At 34.1% G+C, this 19,627-nt stretch overlaps 4 protein-coding genes across 6 annotated transcripts; 1 reads left to right on the forward strand and 3 right to left on the reverse strand.

The window, feature by feature from the left end:
• Nucleotides 1–277: 277 nt before the first annotated feature.
• Nucleotides 278–2,352, reverse strand: LOC100248466 (proliferating cell nuclear antigen-like). Its single transcript, XM_002281054.4, has 4 exons — nt 1,872–2,352; nt 1,189–1,341; nt 1,001–1,098; nt 278–864 (listed from the first exon to the last, which is right to left on the reverse strand). Exons 1-4 carry the CDS (start codon nt 2,188–2,190, stop codon nt 634–636), a joined length of 801 nt encoding a protein of 266 aa, XP_002281090.1. The 5' UTR covers nt 2,191–2,352; the 3' UTR covers nt 278–633.
• A 1,594-nt stretch (nt 2,353–3,946) lies between these two features.
• Nucleotides 3,947–5,558, reverse strand: LOC100260468 (proliferating cell nuclear antigen). The gene is made up of 4 exons (XM_002279910.3): nt 5,154–5,558; nt 4,455–4,601; nt 4,290–4,387; nt 3,947–4,211 (listed from the first exon to the last, which is right to left on the reverse strand). Exons 1-4 carry the CDS (start codon nt 5,470–5,472, stop codon nt 3,984–3,986), a joined length of 792 nt encoding a protein of 263 aa, XP_002279946.1. The 5' UTR covers nt 5,473–5,558; the 3' UTR covers nt 3,947–3,983.
• Nucleotides 5,559–8,617: 3,059 nt separating this feature from the next.
• LOC100253572 (mitochondrial uncoupling protein 2) lies at nt 8,618–14,884 on the forward strand. Of its 3 annotated transcripts, none has more exons than XM_003632133.4 (10): nt 8,618–8,751; nt 8,872–8,993; nt 9,841–10,056; nt 10,165–10,243; nt 10,402–10,535; nt 10,606–10,704; nt 10,823–10,927; nt 12,424–12,498; nt 13,353–13,439; nt 14,507–14,884. In XM_003632133.4, the coding sequence occupies exons 2-10, from the start codon at nt 8,913–8,915 to the stop codon at nt 14,537–14,539; spliced, it is 909 nt and encodes a 302-aa protein (XP_003632181.1). In that variant the 5' UTR covers nt 8,618–8,751; nt 8,872–8,912; the 3' UTR covers nt 14,540–14,884. The 3 variants fall into 3 exon arrangements, with proteins under 3 accessions (XP_003632181.1, XP_010650953.1, XP_019076025.1); XM_010652651.3 differs by having other exon boundaries at nt 10,402–10,526; XM_019220480.2 differs by lacking the exon at nt 8,618–8,751 and having other exon boundaries at nt 8,758–8,993.
• A 188-nt stretch (nt 14,885–15,072) lies between these two features.
• LOC100265690 (protein GRAVITROPIC IN THE LIGHT 1) lies at nt 15,073–19,254 on the reverse strand. The gene is made up of 4 exons (XM_010652650.3): nt 19,141–19,254; nt 17,714–17,857; nt 16,129–16,805; nt 15,073–15,921 (listed from the first exon to the last, which is right to left on the reverse strand). Exons 1-4 carry the CDS (start codon nt 19,179–19,181, stop codon nt 15,149–15,151), a joined length of 1,635 nt encoding a protein of 544 aa, XP_010650952.1. The 5' UTR covers nt 19,182–19,254; the 3' UTR covers nt 15,073–15,148.
• Between the last annotated feature and the right edge of the window lie 373 nt (nt 19,255–19,627).

The following is a 19,627-nucleotide window of genomic DNA, read 5'->3' on the forward strand; positions in this document are numbered from 1 at the left end:
ATGAAATAAAAATATTTAAAATTAAAAATAAATTAACCATTTTAACCTAAAATTTAAAATGTAACATTAAATTATTAAATCAATTTCCCAAACATGCCCTTAATCTCAATTCTAAAGCACGACTTGAAACCTTCGTCACTAGAATTGGGAAGAATAGGCTTGGGCTACCAAGCAAATGTTGACGAAACTCTCAATTGGCAGGCCCACATCCGAAACCCCCCAAATGTTACAAGCTAAATACAAGATTTTTGGATAAATTTCACTGACCTTTCTGAGCTAACACTAAACTAGTTTGAAATTTCATTCATCATTAGCTTGAAGTGAAAATGAAATTTACCTCAAACAGATCAATCAAACCTGCAACATTCAATAAAAGCTTCTATCCAAGTTGAGTTCAGAATGAAAAAAGCAGGGGGATGAAGCTCTTGTAATAGTCATACTCACAAGCGAAAAAACAAAAACTAACCACCACATCACTTTTTCTAAAAGCAAATATAACACTTGCCTACATTGATAATATCCCCAGAAAATTTATAAGCAACATCCTCTCAACATGAAGTTTAGGGAAGTGTCCGTCTTGAGGAAAAGAGGAATAGAAATAGGAATGTAGAATTTGCTGGAAATGCTGAGGAATTAGGCTTGGGGCTTGGTCTCATCCTCATCCTCTTCGATCTTGGGTGCCAAGTAGAACCTGATATAACCCATCTCTGCAATCTTGTACTCAACCACAACAGGCAACTCTGATGATAAGCTAATTGTAACAGTGTTTGATAATGGGGTTGCTTTTGTGAAGGAGTTCATGTATCTCAGTGCAAATGTTAATGAAACCGGCTCATTCATCTCTATCACTGTTGCTTCCTCCGGCTACAATCACCCAAAACACACAAACAAGTCAAAACAGACAACATCTACATCTGATCCCCATCACAACCCAAGTCGTAATGAAATTAGGTGACAGCCATTCCAAAAATGGTAGATTTTTAAGCTTGAGCAACATTACCTTGTCCACGGTAGTATTCTGCCTGCAAACAATATTTGCAGTTCCAATATCACCTCGTGTTGAGAACTTCACACCCTCTTTTGTCACAGAGATGACAACTGCAAGCACCAAACATGTCACCAACATATGCATAATTTATGAACACAATTGAGATAAATGGACTAAATCTTAAATAACCAGGAATATACCTGTGTCACCAATGCTGCTAAGATCTTTACAAATCCTTTGAAACTCAGATGAAGGCATCCTTACAATAGCATGGTATTCTGCTTCGGGAATACCAAGGTGCTCGCTATCAATGTCCATCAGTTTCATCTCAAAATCAGCAATCTTATCTTGGGCTTTAGTACATTCATCAAAACAACACAAACAAAGCCATCAATAAATCATCAGAAATGAAATTAGAAAGTTTTAAAAATCATATGACAATATCCATAAAGTGGAAAAACCAAAGAACATGATATATCATAACGCATAAAATCAATTGCATTACAGGAAAGCCACGACCCACCATCGTCTAGCTCCTAACAAAGCATAGGAAAAGAGTGACGGGTAAAGAGTCAAGCATTCTACCTTTGGCCTTGTTTTGAAAACGCCAAAAAAGCCTTAACCAAATAATTTTATATTGCTTCATAAATTGGAGGGACCTTTAACTCTTCCTGATTTCTGGGATCATTATCATTCAAAAAACCCTAAAAATGTTAATTTCTTTCATTTTCTTCCACTTTTCCGCCACTTTAATGGGGCACAACTTTCTCCATCAAAACTCAAATAAAAAACTCTCGAACCAAATCAATGCCAAACCCTAGTTTTCATTAATACCCCAAAAACACTAAGAGAACAGAAAATAAAGGGAAAAAAAATATCATACTAGGGCTTTCAAACATGAAGGTGACAGTGTCACTGCCGTCATCGGCCTTGATGGTGATAATGTCATCATTTCCGGCGCACTTCAGCATCTTGGACATGTTATTGAGATTCATTCCCATGGAGATGTTCCGATCGCAGCGGTAGTGCTCGAAGCCCTCCGATCTGAGGAGCAGAGCAACAAGGGCTACGTGGCTGGAATCCATAGCCTGGAGAGAGAATCCGGTGGCGGAGCAGTCGAAGTTGGCATCGTTAACCAGGTCCTTGATCGCCTCTAGAACCTTCTTTAGAAGGCTCCCCTGAACCAGCCTCAACTCCAGCATCTTATTCTCCTTCTGCTTTGCCTTCTACGGTCTAGGGTTAGGGTTTTGAAAGAGAGGAAAAAGAGTGGGAAAGTGAGGAAAACAGAGGAATTAGTTATTATATAATGGGTGTAGGTTGTGATTGGCGGGAAGGTTTGGAAGTGACTTTTAGTTCCCGCCACGTTTCTGGAAAACCCTTGGCTTCCCCCTCAATCTTCATCCTCTCTTTTTGAATTTTTATTTAAATTTTTTTTATAATAAAATGAAAATAGAAGAAATTTTAAATTTATATCATCAAATAAGTAAACACTAGTACTATTTATTTTTATTTCTTTACAACAATATAAAGATGTAAGTTTACCATAAAATAATGAAAAATAATAATAATAATTAGATAAAAATTTACATATTTTTATTTAATCTTTGTAAAAATAATTTATTAAATTTAAATATATATTTTTGTTTTTTATTTCCTTTTATTTTTTATTTCTATTTTCTTTCCAAATTATTTTAATTTGAAATTTTCAATAGCCAAAATCAAATGTAGGGTCAATAAATAATATAAAATTTTTCCAAAAAGTTTCCTAATTACTTAAAATCATAACCTAAAACGTAACTAATTTACATTTAATAGATTATTTACAAAAGTTCAAAAAAAAAAATAATGATTGGTATGAGCTCCCATCAATTTTGAACAAAAAGAAACTCTGCCTTTATTAGTCTAGAGTTTTTTTTTTTTGAAAATTTGAGGTAAATGATTTTGGGAAATTTTATAAGAAAATAATGAAAAAACAAAAAAATACAAAAATTTATTTGATTATAAAAAAAAAATTGATTATTGAAAAACACACTTCTTTTCAAAACTTTCTCACATATTTAAAAATAATAATTTAGGGAAATTTTTTAATATTTTCTTCATTTTTTTTCCTTAATTTTTTCTAGCTTCCATCGTTTTCATGTTGTCAAATTTTTTTTTAAATGAAATAAAATAAAATAAAATAATTAATTTTATTAACATTTTTACCATTTGTTTGCTACTTTCCTCGGAATCAATTTGGCTAAATGTATAGACTATTTGCGGATTAATATTTTCTCTTCCACTTCGATGATTAAAGCGTCCTTACTTCACAATTTAATCTTCATGCGGAACTGGGCCTAGTTCATTAATTTATTTTGGGCCCATGCCCGGGTAAGGTTGAATAGTAATTAGAGAATTTACTTTGTGAAAGCCGTATGGTTTCTGTTCTTGGCTTTTGTAATTTAAAGACCACAATTTGTGGGTCTCTATGATAACTATTATGAAAAAATAGAAAAAAAAAAATTGTTTCCAATGAAAAATAGAAAAAAAAAATTGTTTCCAAATAACATCTTTTACTGTGTCTTCAATTTTAATAATTATTTAAAAATATAATTATATAAATATAAAAAATATTAAAAATAAAACACTATATTTAAAATTATTTAAAATAATAATAATTTTCAAAAAATGTTTTTCAAAACACTTTCCAAACAAAATTTATATTTTTATTCTCAAATATCTAAATTTATTTCCATAAAATTCTATTTGCTCCATTGCAGAGGCCCTTCCTTGTTTATTATTCTAAACCTAAAGTGAATACAATTAGATGGAAACAATATATTTGGGTATAAAAACTAATAGATGATGGGTTGTGAACATGTAAGACTATAATGGATTGAATACAATTTCCAATTTGAAAATTAAAAATACAACTAAAAAAATAAAATTCTATTTTCATTAAGATTATGATTCAGAAATTTTTATTTAATTAGAATAATTTTCAAATAAATCTAATCTATTCTAGACCTAGGGCTTCGGCTAAGTCTTCTATCTTGGGTGCCAAGTAGAACCTGATATAACCCATCTCTGCAATTGTGTACTCAACCGCCAAAAGCAACTCTGAGGTCAAGCTGATTGTAACCGTGTTTGATAATGGGGTGGCTTTTGTGAAGGAGTTCATGTATCTCAGTGGAAATTGCGATGAAACTGGTTGACTCATCTCTATCACTGTTGATTCCTCCGGCTGCAATCACCCAAAACAGACAATCATCTACATTTGATCCCCATCACAATCCAAGTCATTAAGCTTTAAGAGCATTACCTTGTCCACGTTAATATTCTGCCTGCAAACAATATTTGCAGTTCCAATATCACCTCGCGTTGAGAACTGCACACCCTCGTTTGTCACAGAGATGACAACTGCAAGCACCAAACATGTCACCAAATTGAGATAAATGGACTACATCTTAGATACCCAGGAATATACCTGTGTCACCAATGCTACTGAGAACTTTACAAATCCTTTGGAACTCAGACGAAGGCATCCGAACAACAGCGCAGCATTTTGATTCATCAATCCCATGGTGCTCACTATCAATGTCCATCAGGTTCATCTCAAAATTTGCACTCCCATCTTGGGTTTTAGCACATTCATCAAAACAAACCGTCAGAAATGAAATTAGAAAGTTTTTAAAAAATATACGACAATATCTATAAAGTAGAAAAACCAAAGAAAAGAGTCTTTCTATAATGCCAAAAATACTTGACCAAATAATTTTATAATGCCCCATGAATTGGAGGGATCTTTTTCTCTTCCTGATTTCTGGAATCATTATCATTACAAAATAAACATTAGAAATTACGGCCATGTTTCTTAAAATTTATTTTTAAAAATTGTTTTATAAACAACAAAAAAACAATTTTTTGTTGTTTTTTAAAATCAAGAGTGTTTGATAAGATGCTTTAAAAAATAATTTTTAAAAACAGAAGAACAAAAACCTGTATTGCTTTTAAAAACAATAAAGAAAGTATGATATTGTTTTTAAAAATTGTAACTTAAAAACAATTCCCAACCATATAAAAAAATTTAAAGACTATTTAAACCAAACCAATGCTGAAGCCTACTTTTCATGAACATCCTAAAGACACTAACAGAACAGAAAATAAAGGGAAAAAGTTAACATACTAGGGCTTTCAAACATGAAGGTGACAGTATCACTGCCGTCATCGGCCCTGATGGTGATGATGTCATCATTCCCGCCGCACTTCAGAATCTTGGACATGTTATTGAGGTTCATGCCCATAGAGATGTTCCGATCGCAGCGGTAGTGCTCGAAGCCATCCGGTCTGAGGAGCAGAGCCACAAGGGCCACGTGGCTGGGATCCATGGCCTGGAGAGAGAATCCGGTGGCAGAGCAGTCGAAGTTGGCATCGTTGACCAGGTCCTTGATCGCCTCTAGAACCTTCTTCAGAAGGCTCCCCTGAACCAGCCTCAACTCAAACATCTTCCTCTTCTTCTGCTTTGTCTTCCGCAGTCTAGCGTCAGGGTTTTCAAAGAGAAAAAGAGTTGGAACGAAACTGAAGGAAACAGAGGCCCGAGGGATCACTTATTTATAGAGTGGGTGTAGGTTGTGATTCGCGGGAAGGTTTTGAAATCAGTTATTAACTTTCTAAAGGAGATATTTTTGCCAAAATCCTATTTATTGCCTCCTATCTAAGTAGATTATTTCCTTTCCTTTAATAATTTAATTAATATCTTATTTAAATACTACTTATATATATATTTTTTATATTAATATTTTTAATATTTTTTTATTTTTTTTATCATAACTCTAAATATCAAATTTATAGAATATTTAAGATTTAATATTTCAAAAAAAAAAAATTATTATGTTAGATCAAAATTGAAACTTACACATTATTTTTTATAGTGACTTAAAATTTTCTTCCTATTATTACTATAACAAATTGGAAGAATAATATTTAATATTTGAAATATATATTTTTTCATTATATTTGATGAAAACTCTTACATGTATTTGTTATTTATATTTATCTTTTAGTTTTTTGCTTTCAAATTTATTATGATAATTCTAAATATTAAAATTTTAAAATATTAATTATTTAATATTTAAATTATTAATTTCTATTAATTAATAATGATTAGTAACATATCTCCTAATCTTTCTCAATGAAATTACTTTTTTAACAAGAATTATGAATTTTTATTTTATTTATTGTTAATAATTATTTGAAAATTTAAATTTACAAGTCGTAAAGGTAAAAAGCTTTGAATCGAAATAGATAAGTTTCTAAAAGCAATAAACAAATTATTTTTTAGTTATAAAGTAATTTAAATTAAATTTAGGAGTTGCCTCTCTCTCTATATATATATAATTTAACTTATTTTAAATAACTTAAAATTAACTAACATAATATATAAAATGACAAATTTAAAACACGATATTAATTAATAAATGATATTTATAAATAAATAAATCAAATATGTTATATTAATAGATAACATATTATAATAATATAATATTATTTTTTACTTTCTTTAAATAAATTATATTTTTTATAATTAAGTCACTAAGGTGGTGTTTGTTTTTTTACTTAATTCTAAATAAAACTTTAATGTTTAATAGTCCTAAATATTAAGTTGTTTGTTTTTATATTATTTTATTTCTATTAAGTGTTAAAAAGTATAAAAAAATCAATATGTTATTTTTTTTATTTAGAAAAAGTTACATATTTTGACTTTTTTTATTTAGTGAAAAGTTTATAATAAGTCATGAAAAAGTAGAAAAACAAACAACCTAAATTCTAAAAACGAATTATTTTCAGCAAAAAGTCAAAAAAACAAACACTGTAATTTTTATATGTGTTATAGGTTACATGTATTTTATTTAAATTATCTTAATTTAAAACAATGGATATTTTTTTTAGAAGTCAAAGAAACTAGTATTTATCTAAATATTTTTTTTGAATAAAATAATTATCACTTCTTTTAGATAGGAACAATATATTTGACTATAAAAAACCTATATGAGTAATAATTCTAACCCTAAAGGGTTGTGAACAAGTAAGACTATAATATTGAAACACATCATTCATCAATTGAGTTCAATTCTCATTTTGATATAATAAATGCACTGTAATATTGAAATAGAGAACGAAAATAAAAAATTAATTATATTTTTCATTAGTTGAAGTGTTTTGATTTTTTTTAATATAAAAAAAATTTAAAATTAAACTCTATTTTCATCATAATTTTGATTCATTTTTTAAGGAGATGAATTAGTGCATTTAAAAAAATTTAATATAAGAGTTTAAATTTTATACTCAATTGCTCATTTAAAATATTAAAATAACTAAAATCAACTCTCCAAGGTGAGACAATGGATTTTATGTGAAAATTTGACAATTTCAGGATCGAACACTCAAGTAGGTTTAACCACCACTTGAGTGCTTTGAGTCATTAAATAAGTGTTTGAGCATTGACTTCAAAGTTAAAGCGATTTGGTTTGCTCCTACAAATATTCAAACACATTTTAATTCAATTTTAAAACTTCTAATCTTTCATACATTTTCAAAAACTAACTTACTTTTACCCAATTTTTTTTTTTCAAACTTACCATGTTGATTAATTGACAACCTCGAATCTTCAATTAAAAATAAATTACTATCTAATAATGCTATTTAAATTACTATCTAATAACACTTAATAGCACGTTGTCTTTTGAACATAGTTATCACAATATATTTTTTATTAATTAGAATAATTTTAAAATATAACCCATGATAAAAAATAAAAAGCGAAAAAATAATTATTTATATTTCTACTTGTTTCATTATTAAATACCCAATGAATGAATTTGTAATAATTTCTACTTTTGACTACATTGATAATTTAGGTTGGTAGGTGGGAGGTCACTACTTGGCCCTTATATCACTTTATTATTATTATTCCAAACTTCGTAAAAAATAAAAAAAAAGAAACAATGTGATAGGGCTTTAACCTAGGTCCATTTGATGTTCATAATTGATCATTTTCCTAATTGCCCTGACAACTAATATATAGAAAGAATTTAATATTATTATTTTTTGATATTTTTTTGTCCGCGCTATGTTAAGTTATCAAAAAAATATTAAAAAAAGAAAAAATATTAAAAAAATAATTTTATTTTGTTTGGATTCAATATGAAAAATACAAAAAAAAAATCATATATAATTAAAATTAATTATTATTATTATTATATATATTTAAATTATTTAATTCTTTTTATAAAAAAATAAGCAAAATAAATTTAAAATTACATATAAAAATAATTTATTAATTTTAAATTTATTATTATAATTTTTTTTTAATATTTTATTTCTCATAAATTTTTTCTTACATTTTCTAAGAATGAAATATAGTCCAAGGGAAAGTGAAAATTTTAATAAAATAAAAAATAGAAGGATTAAAATATACAAATACAAAATTTATTTTTCTTCGTACTTTTGCCATTTAATATTAAGTAAAATTTAGTCATATGGTAATGGTAATTACTTCAATTTTGCTGCTAAACATGGAAATTAAACACTACTCCAAAGAAAGCTTGAAAGGGTTCAAATAGAAAAGGACAAGGAAAAAAAAATCAATTTTCTATGTCTGAAAAAAATTGAGGTTTTTCTGAACTCTATTTTAATAAAAATAAATATAGGATTCCAGATCTAAGGGAAAATCCAACCAACTAACGACCTCAACTTTGGTGGGAGGAGCAGAGCAGCAGATGCAGGTGACCCCATCACAGCCATTTCTCATCTGCCCTTTTCTTCTTAATTACTCTTCACCAACTCATTCTCTATTCACATTTCCATGAAACCCTAATAATTTCTCTCTATCTCTTTGTCCATAGATTTGGCTGCCTTCTATTCAGCCATTTTCCTGCAGCTTCCGATGTCAGATCTCAAGCATGCAACTGAAATTTCATTCGCCGGAACCTTCGCCTGCAGTGCTTTCAGTGCTTGTTTCGCTGAGGTACTGAGGATCTTCGTCTGTGTGTTTGTTTCATTGTGTGAATCGTCGTTTTCAGTCTTCTGTTTTGTTCAGCAATGACATTTTTTTTTTGTTGTATTTGGTGTTTTGTGAGAAGTAAACGTTGGAACTGATACTAGGAAAAATGCCCAATTGCTGATCTTGCAGTGTACCGTCATTGCCTCATGCTGATTTTGCTCTGGAATTTGTTGTTAGCTCAATGGTGCATTTGCTTGATTATACCCTTTTGTTTGTTTTTTTTTTTCCTTTTTCTTTTTCTCTGTTTTGAATTTTCTACTAGTTGGGAGAATTTTGGTGTATTTGAAAGTCGTGTCTGAGCTCCTTAATGGTGGTCAGATCTTAAATTATAGAATAGATATTGGGATTTTGAATGAGAAAGAGAAGCATCTTTTTTGGTTTGGGGAATGGATAGGTCTGAATCCGGGCTGCCTAAGCATGGTATGAGGGACTTTAGGCCAAGAACTGAACCAGCTGGATCCAGTATTTATGCTGGAATGATAAGTATTAGTTTGGCTTTCTCCTTTGTGAGGTTGGCCAATTGGTGTAAGCTTGAAAATTCATTAAGAATCAGAAAGGTGAAGGTCAATCTCAATCTTGAATATGTGAAACAATTTGGCATGATTTTTACCGAGATATTAGCATACTTGAGAACATGTACGAGAACCTGTATTTCAGTGTGCATAATATGGTCACTAATTTTTTATGATGCTCGCATTTGTTCAATGTATTGCTTTACTTCTGAGTTGCTTAGTAGCATCTGGCATATATGAAATCAATTTTTATAATTATTGTAGATTTTCTGTGACATTATAGAACATTTTCTGTGCAGCTCTGTACCATTCCCTTGGACACTGCCAAAGTAAGGCTTCAGCTCCAAAAGAAAGGGTCTACAAATGAAGCGGGTTTACCTAAATACAGGGGCATGTTGGGTACTGTTGTTACTATTGCTTTGGAAGAGGGTTTGGTAGCACTTTGGAAGGGCATTGTACCGGGGTTGCATCGCCAATGTCTATATGGAGGTTTAAGAATTGGGTTGTATGATCCTGTAAGTTTTGAACTTTTTTCCTTCAATGAATGTAATTTGATCTTTATTATTATTATTGTTATTATTATTTCCTTGTTCCTGTGATTCATTAACATGTATGCACAACAGGTTAAGATCTTTTTTGTGGGCAATGATTTTGTTGGTGATGTCCCTTTATTCAAGAAAGTACTTGCTGCACTGATAACTGGTCAGTTACATTTGGTTACCATCCTTTTGGTTGATGCATGATGAATTTAGATAACAACTGTACTAGCATACTGTTTTTCCCATATAAAGAGTCAAATAAACTATCTCCAGTGATTCTTTGCTTCAAAATAAGTTAAATTGGTGTTTCTTTCCTAACAGGAGCAATAGCAATTGCAGTCGCAAATCCTACTGATCTTGTAAAAGTTCGGCTTCAAGCTGAAGGAAAATTGCCACCTGGGGTTCCAAGGCGTTACACTGGAGCTTTGGATGCTTATTATACAATAGTGAGACAGGTCATTTTTCTAAAATGCAATGTGTCGATTAAATTTTTTCATCATGTTCTAAATTCATTTGGAAACATAGGAAGGCCTAGCAGCTCTATGGACGGGGCTTGGCCCTAATATTGCCCGGAATGCTATCATAAATGCTGCTGAGCTAGCCAGTTATGATCAAATAAAACAGGTAAATGTATATATATTGACTCTCAGATGAGATGCTTGCTTGTGCTTTAATTTGTGAATTGTTGATATATCTAATATTTGAATCCAACGATTTCCATGTTTTTTCTATACACATGCAGACGATTTTAAAAATTTCAGGGTTCACAGATAATTTATTAACTCATCTCCTAGCCGGCCTAGGTGCAGGTTTTTTTGCGGTCTGTATTGGTTCTCCCGTTGATGTGGTAAGCATTCTATATCCATTTCCCATTCTTTTCATGATTAGTTAACTCAGGATTATAATTACCGCAAGTTAAAGGATTGGGAAGGGTTTGTGGGAGGTTCTGGATTAGGGAAAGAAAAATTATCTATAAAAAAAATCCTCTAACTATTATTCATCATCTTCTTCATCTCAAGGCTTCAGGTTTGTACTTGTGTATAGACATATTCTCCAAATTGGAATTTGTTCTAAAAGGGTACTATAGCAGTGTCTATGGCATTTCTGAACCAGCACAGCATATGAAATAATATTGAAAGTTAGGGAATATTTTATGAGGCCATTAAACTAGCAATTTAGATATTCAGGCGTCCAATCTAACCATTTTGCATCTGAATTGGACAGCATAAATATCAAATACAAGGTGAAAATATCTGCACTGTCCATTTCATTTTAACCTTGCTACCCTAGCACCTTCAACAATACCAACATATCTTCAAGGGTGCTACCATCTGCCAACTTTTACTGTATTTCAATTTCCTCAACTAGTATTCAACTTCCATTGTTACCTAATGAAGCTGAGTTTGAGGTTCTCTGAAATGCATTCCTCACGACCTCTATTTTATCCAGTTAGTCAGATCTTATTTATTCTAACACTTGCACGTAAACATTTCATAGCATCTAGGTGATCCAATTTTCCACTTAAAAAATTGTGATGTTTCTGTTGTTATATTCTTATTGTTTCAAGTGTGAATTTCATGGTATCACATGACACATTGGTTGCTTACTAGTTTGTTAGCTTTTAGTCTTCTCTTATGGATAACATTTTCATTCACTAGCACTTTATGGATTATTAAACTGAGGCAACTTGCTTTATTGGCACTTAAATTTTATGATCACCCATCTAGTTTAGAATTCATGGTAAATTTTCATGAACTTTTTCTAGTTTTTCGATTCAGAAATCAGACCTGGAGTCAGCTCTTCATTAATAGCTTTTGCCTTTTCTTTCAGAAACAACATACATCGAGTATGTAATGTACTTAGTGTGGCCAAGCAGCAAAAAACTTCACCGTGTTGTTGATTTTGGTATACATATGATTGAATTAGCAGTATGAGCAGACTTGCACTGTAAGCTACTGTGGCTTGTCAGTTAAATAACATCATCAAGTCCCATAACACTCTAAAGATCATGAGACCAGGGTACCATATGATAATGAGTCAATGACAACAATAATGACAAAAAGAAGAGGATGAGCAGAAGGAGCAACAATGAAATTAGTAAATGCATACCCCATTATTTCATCATAAATAAATTTAGGGTTGTTCTCTTTTGTTTATTTTTGGATTTTCACTAATTATTGGTCTTGGTTATATTATTTGTTGAATAATCTGTGAGTAATTCACTGCAGGCCATATTATAGCTCCATCAGATTGATTATGATATATTAATTGATTTTATTTGAATTTCTATGGATGAGTTAGTCACTCAATTTTGGATTGGCTATTGTGCATGTTGTGATACAGGTGAAATCTAGAATGATGGGTGATTCAACCTACAAAAGCACTTTCGATTGTTTCTTCAAGACTTTGAAGAATGAGGTTGATTTTCTTTTAATTCTTTTAGCCCTCTTATGATAGTTTACCATATTGATATTATCGTGCTTCAACATTTTAATGTTTTGACTGGCAAACTTGTTAAAAGTTCTAATTCAGGAGTTATCTAATGGTGGAGATAAGTTTTAGTTGCTCGAGGTTTTATAAGTTGTTGCCAAGGGATTGAATTTCATGCTTCATGGAAAAAATATGCCTTTTTGTTTTAAATATCTCACATCTATTCTGCCTCTGACAACAAATCCCCTATGTGAGCTCTTTTGATAACCGACTTCAAAAATCCTGCTGCTTGTGTATTGGCTTTAGGCCATTCATTCTGTTTACAAATTTTTGTGACAATGAGTCGATGTCCCCTCGCTTCTCAAAATAACATCTCATATGCTGATTTATCCACCAGGCAATGCTGCTGCATAAATACTTTGGAAAGTATTGATTCCACAGTTACCTTTTCTTTTCATGCATTTTAAGGTACATATATAACCATTTAGAAGGTTTGGAGTAAAATGAAAAATAGTTGTGCAACACATTTTTTGTTGCTCAGCCTGTTTCTAAATACCACTTCAAGCATATCTTCCCTGACAAGTGGGCACTCCCAACTAAAATTTATGTTCCTTACAGATATACTTCTAGTTCTGGGAATCTGTTTCTTGTTAGTCAATTTAACATCTCATGTCAGCTGCTAATTTTGGCATCCTGGTGGCCTTATAATGATATGATTGATCTTTAAGAGGATTTTACATATGTTTTATCTTGAATGAAGTATTGGTATTTTGTTGGGCGGGGGGGGATGTTGTGGGCGGGGGCAGGGGGACTCATCTAATATAACTGCTGATGTTTTGCAGGGACCTTTTGCATTTTATAAGGGGTTCTTTCCAAATTTTGGGCGACTCGGATCTTGGAACGCGATCATGTTTCTAACTCTGGAGCAAGTAAGATTTACAAACTACACATTTGGTATTTAACCATAAGTTTGGCAACCTAACCAATTTTGGGCAGCTACGTTGAAATGGACTGAAAATTTTCACCTGTTGTCTTGGCCTATAATACATGGACACTTCATGATCCATAAAGTATCCATGTTGAACATACTGTGACAAAGGTTTGGGTATGGGTATGAGATATGTGTCCAACATCCTGATGATAAGATTTTGATAGTATTTTTAGAAATATTTCTAGTAATAGAAAGTGTTTGTGGATAAAAATAAAATGTTTTGCAAAATTTAGAAAATCACTTATTGTATTTCATGAATAAACATCTGAAAAGTGATTCTATTAAAACCTTTTTTTTGAGAAAATACTTAAACTAAGAGTTTATTTGGTAGTAATTTTAGGAAACTCTTTTAGAGCCCGTTTGGTATTTGATTCTACAAAGTGCTTTTAACATTTCTAATACTGAAATTTTTTTATTATTCAAGTGTTAGAAATGTTAGAAACATTTTTTAAAATCATTCCCAAACACACTCTTAGTCTTTCTAATACTTGAAAAAACTCTTTCAAGTGTTTCTTAAAATCACTTCCAAACTGGCTCTAAAACTACTTAAAATGAAAACACTTTCAAAAACATCAGAATGTTTAACAAAAAAGAAAATAAGTTCCTCTTTCATCGTAAGTATCCTCAGGTCCATGTTGGGCATTCTATCGCTTTTATACACTTTCTATTTGGTCTAGCGAGAGGAAATAAGAATTGGATTCTTTAGGCAATGTCCTTATATTCTAAGATCCAGGAATTGAACAAAACTGACACTTAGACACTTACCCGCACCCACCCAACACTTGGATCCGAGCCCACGCAACATATGCCTTGGGTAACAAATTGAACCTCATTTTTGGTTCATTAATGGGAGCCTTTTCCCAAAAGCTCCAAGTTAGGGGCCTTAATTCAGGTCCATTTATCGGAACCTTCCACAGTAGTCATGCTTGGGCTTGTGGAGGGCCATTTATGTCCTTTTCAAAACCCTTTCAACCTAATTCTCCCTTCTTTTGACCTCCATGTCAGGCCAAAATTTTTTTCAGGAGGGGGGTAGCATAGAATCACTTTTCCAAGTTTAAGTGTTGGCATAACCGAAGACAACAGCTTTTGCTTGTGATTGCCTCCACCACAGTTGAAGATTTTTTTTCAGAGAGGATAAGACATTGTTTCCTGCCATTCTTCTTTTCCATGCTCCGTTTCATAGGTAAATTATTGTCTTTTAAAACTGTCGGTAGTTTCCTACGAAGTCAGAATCATTTGAATACCTATCAAAAAATACACCCATTTGTGGGGATACAAGCTCTTCATCGCATCCCTGACGTTACTATTTCATAATCCTTTTGTATCATCTATATGTATTCAATAGTTCTTTCATGATGATTACATGGCATTTTGGTTGCTTGATCCTCTATTTTAGCTTGAAATTGGACAGAAGATTAAACCAAGGATAATTGCTTTCCTTGATCTTCCTACCAATCTGCTTTTAATTAGAGAGATTTTTGAAAAAGCATTGAGTTTACTTAAGCTTATAATAAAAATTGGATCTAACTTCATGTTTTTGCAGTCTGGTACCTTAAAAGAAAGATAAATCATAACCCAAATCCAAACTACGAGCATAATATTTAGTCGAACCTAGTCCGGAATAAGTTCAAATGTCCACACATCCATTCAACTCCTGGATACAAGATAGACTCTGGCTTTGATGACTGACCCGTTTCCAAGCTTGAACCCGGGACTCACCGGAATTCCAACGATCTGATCCGCCGGAACCCGGCCACCGGATAATCTGATGACGCTTTCCATATACTGAGGGTGGAAGTCAGCTCCCCGACTCGCTTCAAAATGACCTGGGGGAGGATCTAGCGAAAATGCCAACAAGTGAAGTAACCAAACCGCCTTGGCCAAACCCAGAAACTCGCTGTAGAAATGACTTCTGGGGTGATTTCCGGCCAAGACTTGCCGGCGATGCTCCAGGTCCCCGAACAGCGACTCCTCCATTTTTGGGTGGACGATGGCGAGGTACTTCTTGGTGCAGAATTTTCCGAAGTGGCAAGTGGGTAAGATTCCGAGAAGCTCCACAGGGTCCATGGCTTTCATGTCGCGGTACTGGGCGAAGCAGTCTCGGCGGTACTGATCTGGGTGGAGCAGCGACGAGAGGCTGCCATCCATATAGAACGTTTCGTGGTCGAAGCCCTGGAAGATTTTTCGGCACACGTAGGACTCCAGAGCGTACTTCGCGTGGTGAGATCCCACTACGGAAATGGCGGTGTCCGCGGTAGCGCCGGTCACGGCCGTGGCCGCTTCTATGGATCTAACTGCCGCTGCGATGTCCCAGTGTGCTGAGCGCATGAGCGAGAGCAGCAATGCCGTGAAGGACTTCGACGCCTCCTTTACTACACCCATCGTCCCTTCGAATAAGTCCGGTGCCGGCAACGCTGCAACTGCCATCACAATCGCCGGTCAGATTCGTAAGATGACCATAATGACCTCGATCACAAACAATTTAAAGAATATAATCAACAAAATTTCACTCATCGTGTCTCCATACGATTGGGTCTCATTCACGGTTGGGTTCACGCTACCAATAAGAACCTGCCACGTAGTATTTTATAAATAAAATGGATGTAGAGAGAGACAGGATTGTGTACCTTGACCTTGACTACAGCTGACTTTCTTCTTTGACTGAAACCTCCCTTTCTTGCCACTGCTGTTGAGGCTTGTGGCGCTCTTGAGCTTCTCCTTCAAGTTCTCAACCTCTACTTCTCTGGCCTTCACCGCCCTCTTCAGCTCCTCCACCGCCGCCTCGTACGGCGCCACCACCTCCCTCAGTGTCGCCGCCACCGGACCACGACCGCCGCTGCCTCGTCCTCCCCTCCCAACCCTCCTCCTGAACCTCTCCCTCAACACCCCGAGCCGCCTGAGCTCCGACACCACCGCCACGTCGGCCATCCTCATTTTGTCCGAGTCCCAAGGACAATGCGCCTCCTGGAGGCTAACGTACGCCCTCTTCATCGCCGACACCGTCTCGAACACCTCACCCATCAGCAACTCCATCTCCATCACTCTCTCCGCTCTCCCCTCCCCCTGGCTCTCCTCCCAAACCCTAAGCCCCTCCCGCTCTTCGTCTTCCTCCTCTTCTTCGGAGTCGAACACATCGTATGCCTCCTGCTCCGCCGCTCGATTCCCCGGTGCTTCATCGGCATCGTGGCGCCCAGCGGCGAGCGGATGTAGCAAACAAGAAGCTGCAACTCGTTGAATCAGATCGGAGAAATTGGAGACCTTGTTCGCCATTTCTCGCTTCCTCTTTGAATCGACTCCTTCGTGTCTGCAGAGAGAGAGAGAGAGAGAGATCAAAAGATCAGATGAAGCTACAGCATGACCAGTGTAAATCAATGGGCGGGTTTTTGTTGGACTTTATTATATTCTCCTTTGAGACTCCCAGCGAGTGTCTAGAGAGAGAGTGTGGTGGAGTGAAGGGTGCGTAGGATAACGATAGGCCACGAGGGTTGAGGATAACAAAATCCCTCCCTATTTTTTTCTTTCTTATGTTCCAAATGGTTCCGTTTGGGTGCTTGAAAATTCCCTCACAAGACGAAAATATATAACATACAACAAAGAAAGAGAAACAGAAACAGAATTGAATCTTCGACTTCTCATTGTTTGGAAGCGCCCGAATTGAATCATGCGAACTTCTCAATCATTGGAAAACAGTTATAATTTTTCAGCATGTCAAGAAATCTGTCTACTTTCTTCTTATTCGTATATTCATTTGTTCTTACAAAATCATTCTAGTCTCAAATCTTCATGAAAAGTCTTCAATAAAATTTTTAAACGATTAAATGTTTAATTAAACTATACACTCCCCAAAATTTGAAAGTGGGAATCAATGTGTATATGTATATCCTTTTAAATATCCGCTTTTAAAGAAAAGTAAAATTCGTAATTATATTTTATTATTTTCTCTTTCATTATTTAAATTAAAATGTTCACATTTTTAATCGAAAACCAGTGCGTTAATTATTGATTATTTGTCTCCTAATTCTTCTAGTTTTTTTTTTTTCCAGAACAACCTCATTTTCACTACAAGCCATGCAACATCTCATCTTTATGTGATTTGAATATTTGATAGAAAATTTTAATCATCCAAAGAGGTCTTTTTTTGTTTTCTCGGCAACCAAACAGAGACATAATCAACAAAAAATATTCAGATTCAAAAGAACGAACTTGTCTGACCTGTTGAAGTTGTCGGATCTCAATGTGAACCTCGGCGTTTGCTTCTCCGCCGAATCTCTGTTGAACGCCACAAAGTACCGCAGATGTAGATCCTCCGACTCCGACTCCGCCGCCTCCACCTTCCTCCTGCTAATCTTCTTTCTCCTGTGTCACCGCAATAACACCTGTCAGTGTCAGAAATCTGTACATTGCACTATTAAACCACTTCTTAGCGGACGCTGTTATCACTCAACAGTGAAGACGAGAGATGGTTGTATGCAAACTCATCGCGTGTGATGCACGCGGGTGTCTGCTGGGTTAAGATTCACGGAGATCCTCTGTGCGACAGCTGTACGGTAGGGATAGCGAGTTCATAATTTTAAATCTGGATAACCATGAAAAAGTAGGAATATTCATTGAATTCAGCAACAGTGGTCGTGGAGATCACGTGGAGGGCCGCTTAATGGTACAAACTACGAACTACAAAGGTTCTTCCTAATTTTTCCTTCAAATTAGCTTTGTGCTTTGCCAGGTGTGTATTTTCTTTTTCAAAATTATGATAATTATCTGATATAAAAAATATTTTTTATAAAATTGGAAAATCATGGAAGGTGTTAGACAAAAAGGAAAGGAAATACAATTTTGTTTTATTACCTTTCATTTTCTTCCTTTATTTATTTTATTTTATTTTTATAATTTTCTATTTGAAAACCATAAACAATTTTTTGATTTTTAATAATAATTAAAAATATAAAAAATATTTTCAAAATTTTTATATTGTTGATCTTCATTTAAGAAAGTAAAAAAAAAAAAATTATTTTTTGTGAAGACAACTCTAAATATTTTAAAATTCAAGTGTAGTCCATGACAAGGCTGTTTCTAAGCATTGAATAGGCATGGACCATTGAAGTGTCTGGAACCTAAGCTCTTCACTTGCTATTTTCAGAAAGTGATGATGGCTCCTAAACTGGTCCCCCAACCATCTTGAGAAAACTGAGAGGTACCGAACAGCACAAAAATATGGCAAATGAAGTGTTATTAGGTTGGCTTAAGCTTTTACGATTGTGGTGTTCTTGCTTTTCCTAGCAAGTCAGGAGCAGTAAGCCATACTCGAAGGACTCGAGACTTTTCTAAAGTTTCTAGTTTTAAGCTTGGGCTACTCTGCAGGCACTCGAAGTCCACCTTCACAAATATGAGGGCTACTAGGCACATGGGAGGAGTAAAGGGCTCTCACTGCCCACATCAAAGCTACCTAAAGTTTTCGGGTTATTGAGAAATGAAACTCTCATCCTACTTGGGGTAGTAACCAAATCAGTACAAATGATACGCTTAGGAAAGAAAATACAGAAGAATTCAGTATCAGTCCGAGAAAATGAGAAACATGGACCTCAAATGTGGTCATGGATAAAAGGATTGGAGTCATATGAGGAAGGGTTGTTGATTGTTACCTGTCCGTTTGGAAGGGGCGAAGCAGGATGTTGGGCAACATGGTTTATCCTTGAGAGTGAGAGATCTAGCTTTTCAGAATCACTGCCTTCGTAATTCCAACTGATGAGAATATACCAAGAAAGATTGAATATTTAAAGATCTTGAAACATGGTGTTATATAATATCCAAGCGAAGTCAGCTGAGGAAAAGGACATAAGAAGGGTGTTGGATTGAAAAAGAGAAGAAAAAGGATAACACCTTATTATCAGACAACTTGAATTTCGATCTGGACAGGCCGAGGATAGAGAGACAAAGAGAAGCATTCACTAGGAAAAACCAAGAACCCGTGCTTTGTTTAGCCGGGAATAACTCAAATTTTGGAGAATTTCAGCTTTCTAAAGAAGGAATATTCACTGATTAAATCATGATTAAAAACCCCAGAGCGTAGCTGGAAGTTCTTTGTTTTTCTCTTTGTAAGCATCCCAATGGTGAATCATGGATATATGG

Source organism: Vitis vinifera, chromosome 6 (genome assembly GCF_030704535.1).
Source record: "Vitis vinifera cultivar Pinot Noir 40024 chromosome 6, ASM3070453v1".
In the NCBI taxonomy this organism is placed as follows: domain Eukaryota; kingdom Viridiplantae; phylum Streptophyta; class Magnoliopsida; order Vitales; family Vitaceae; genus Vitis; species Vitis vinifera.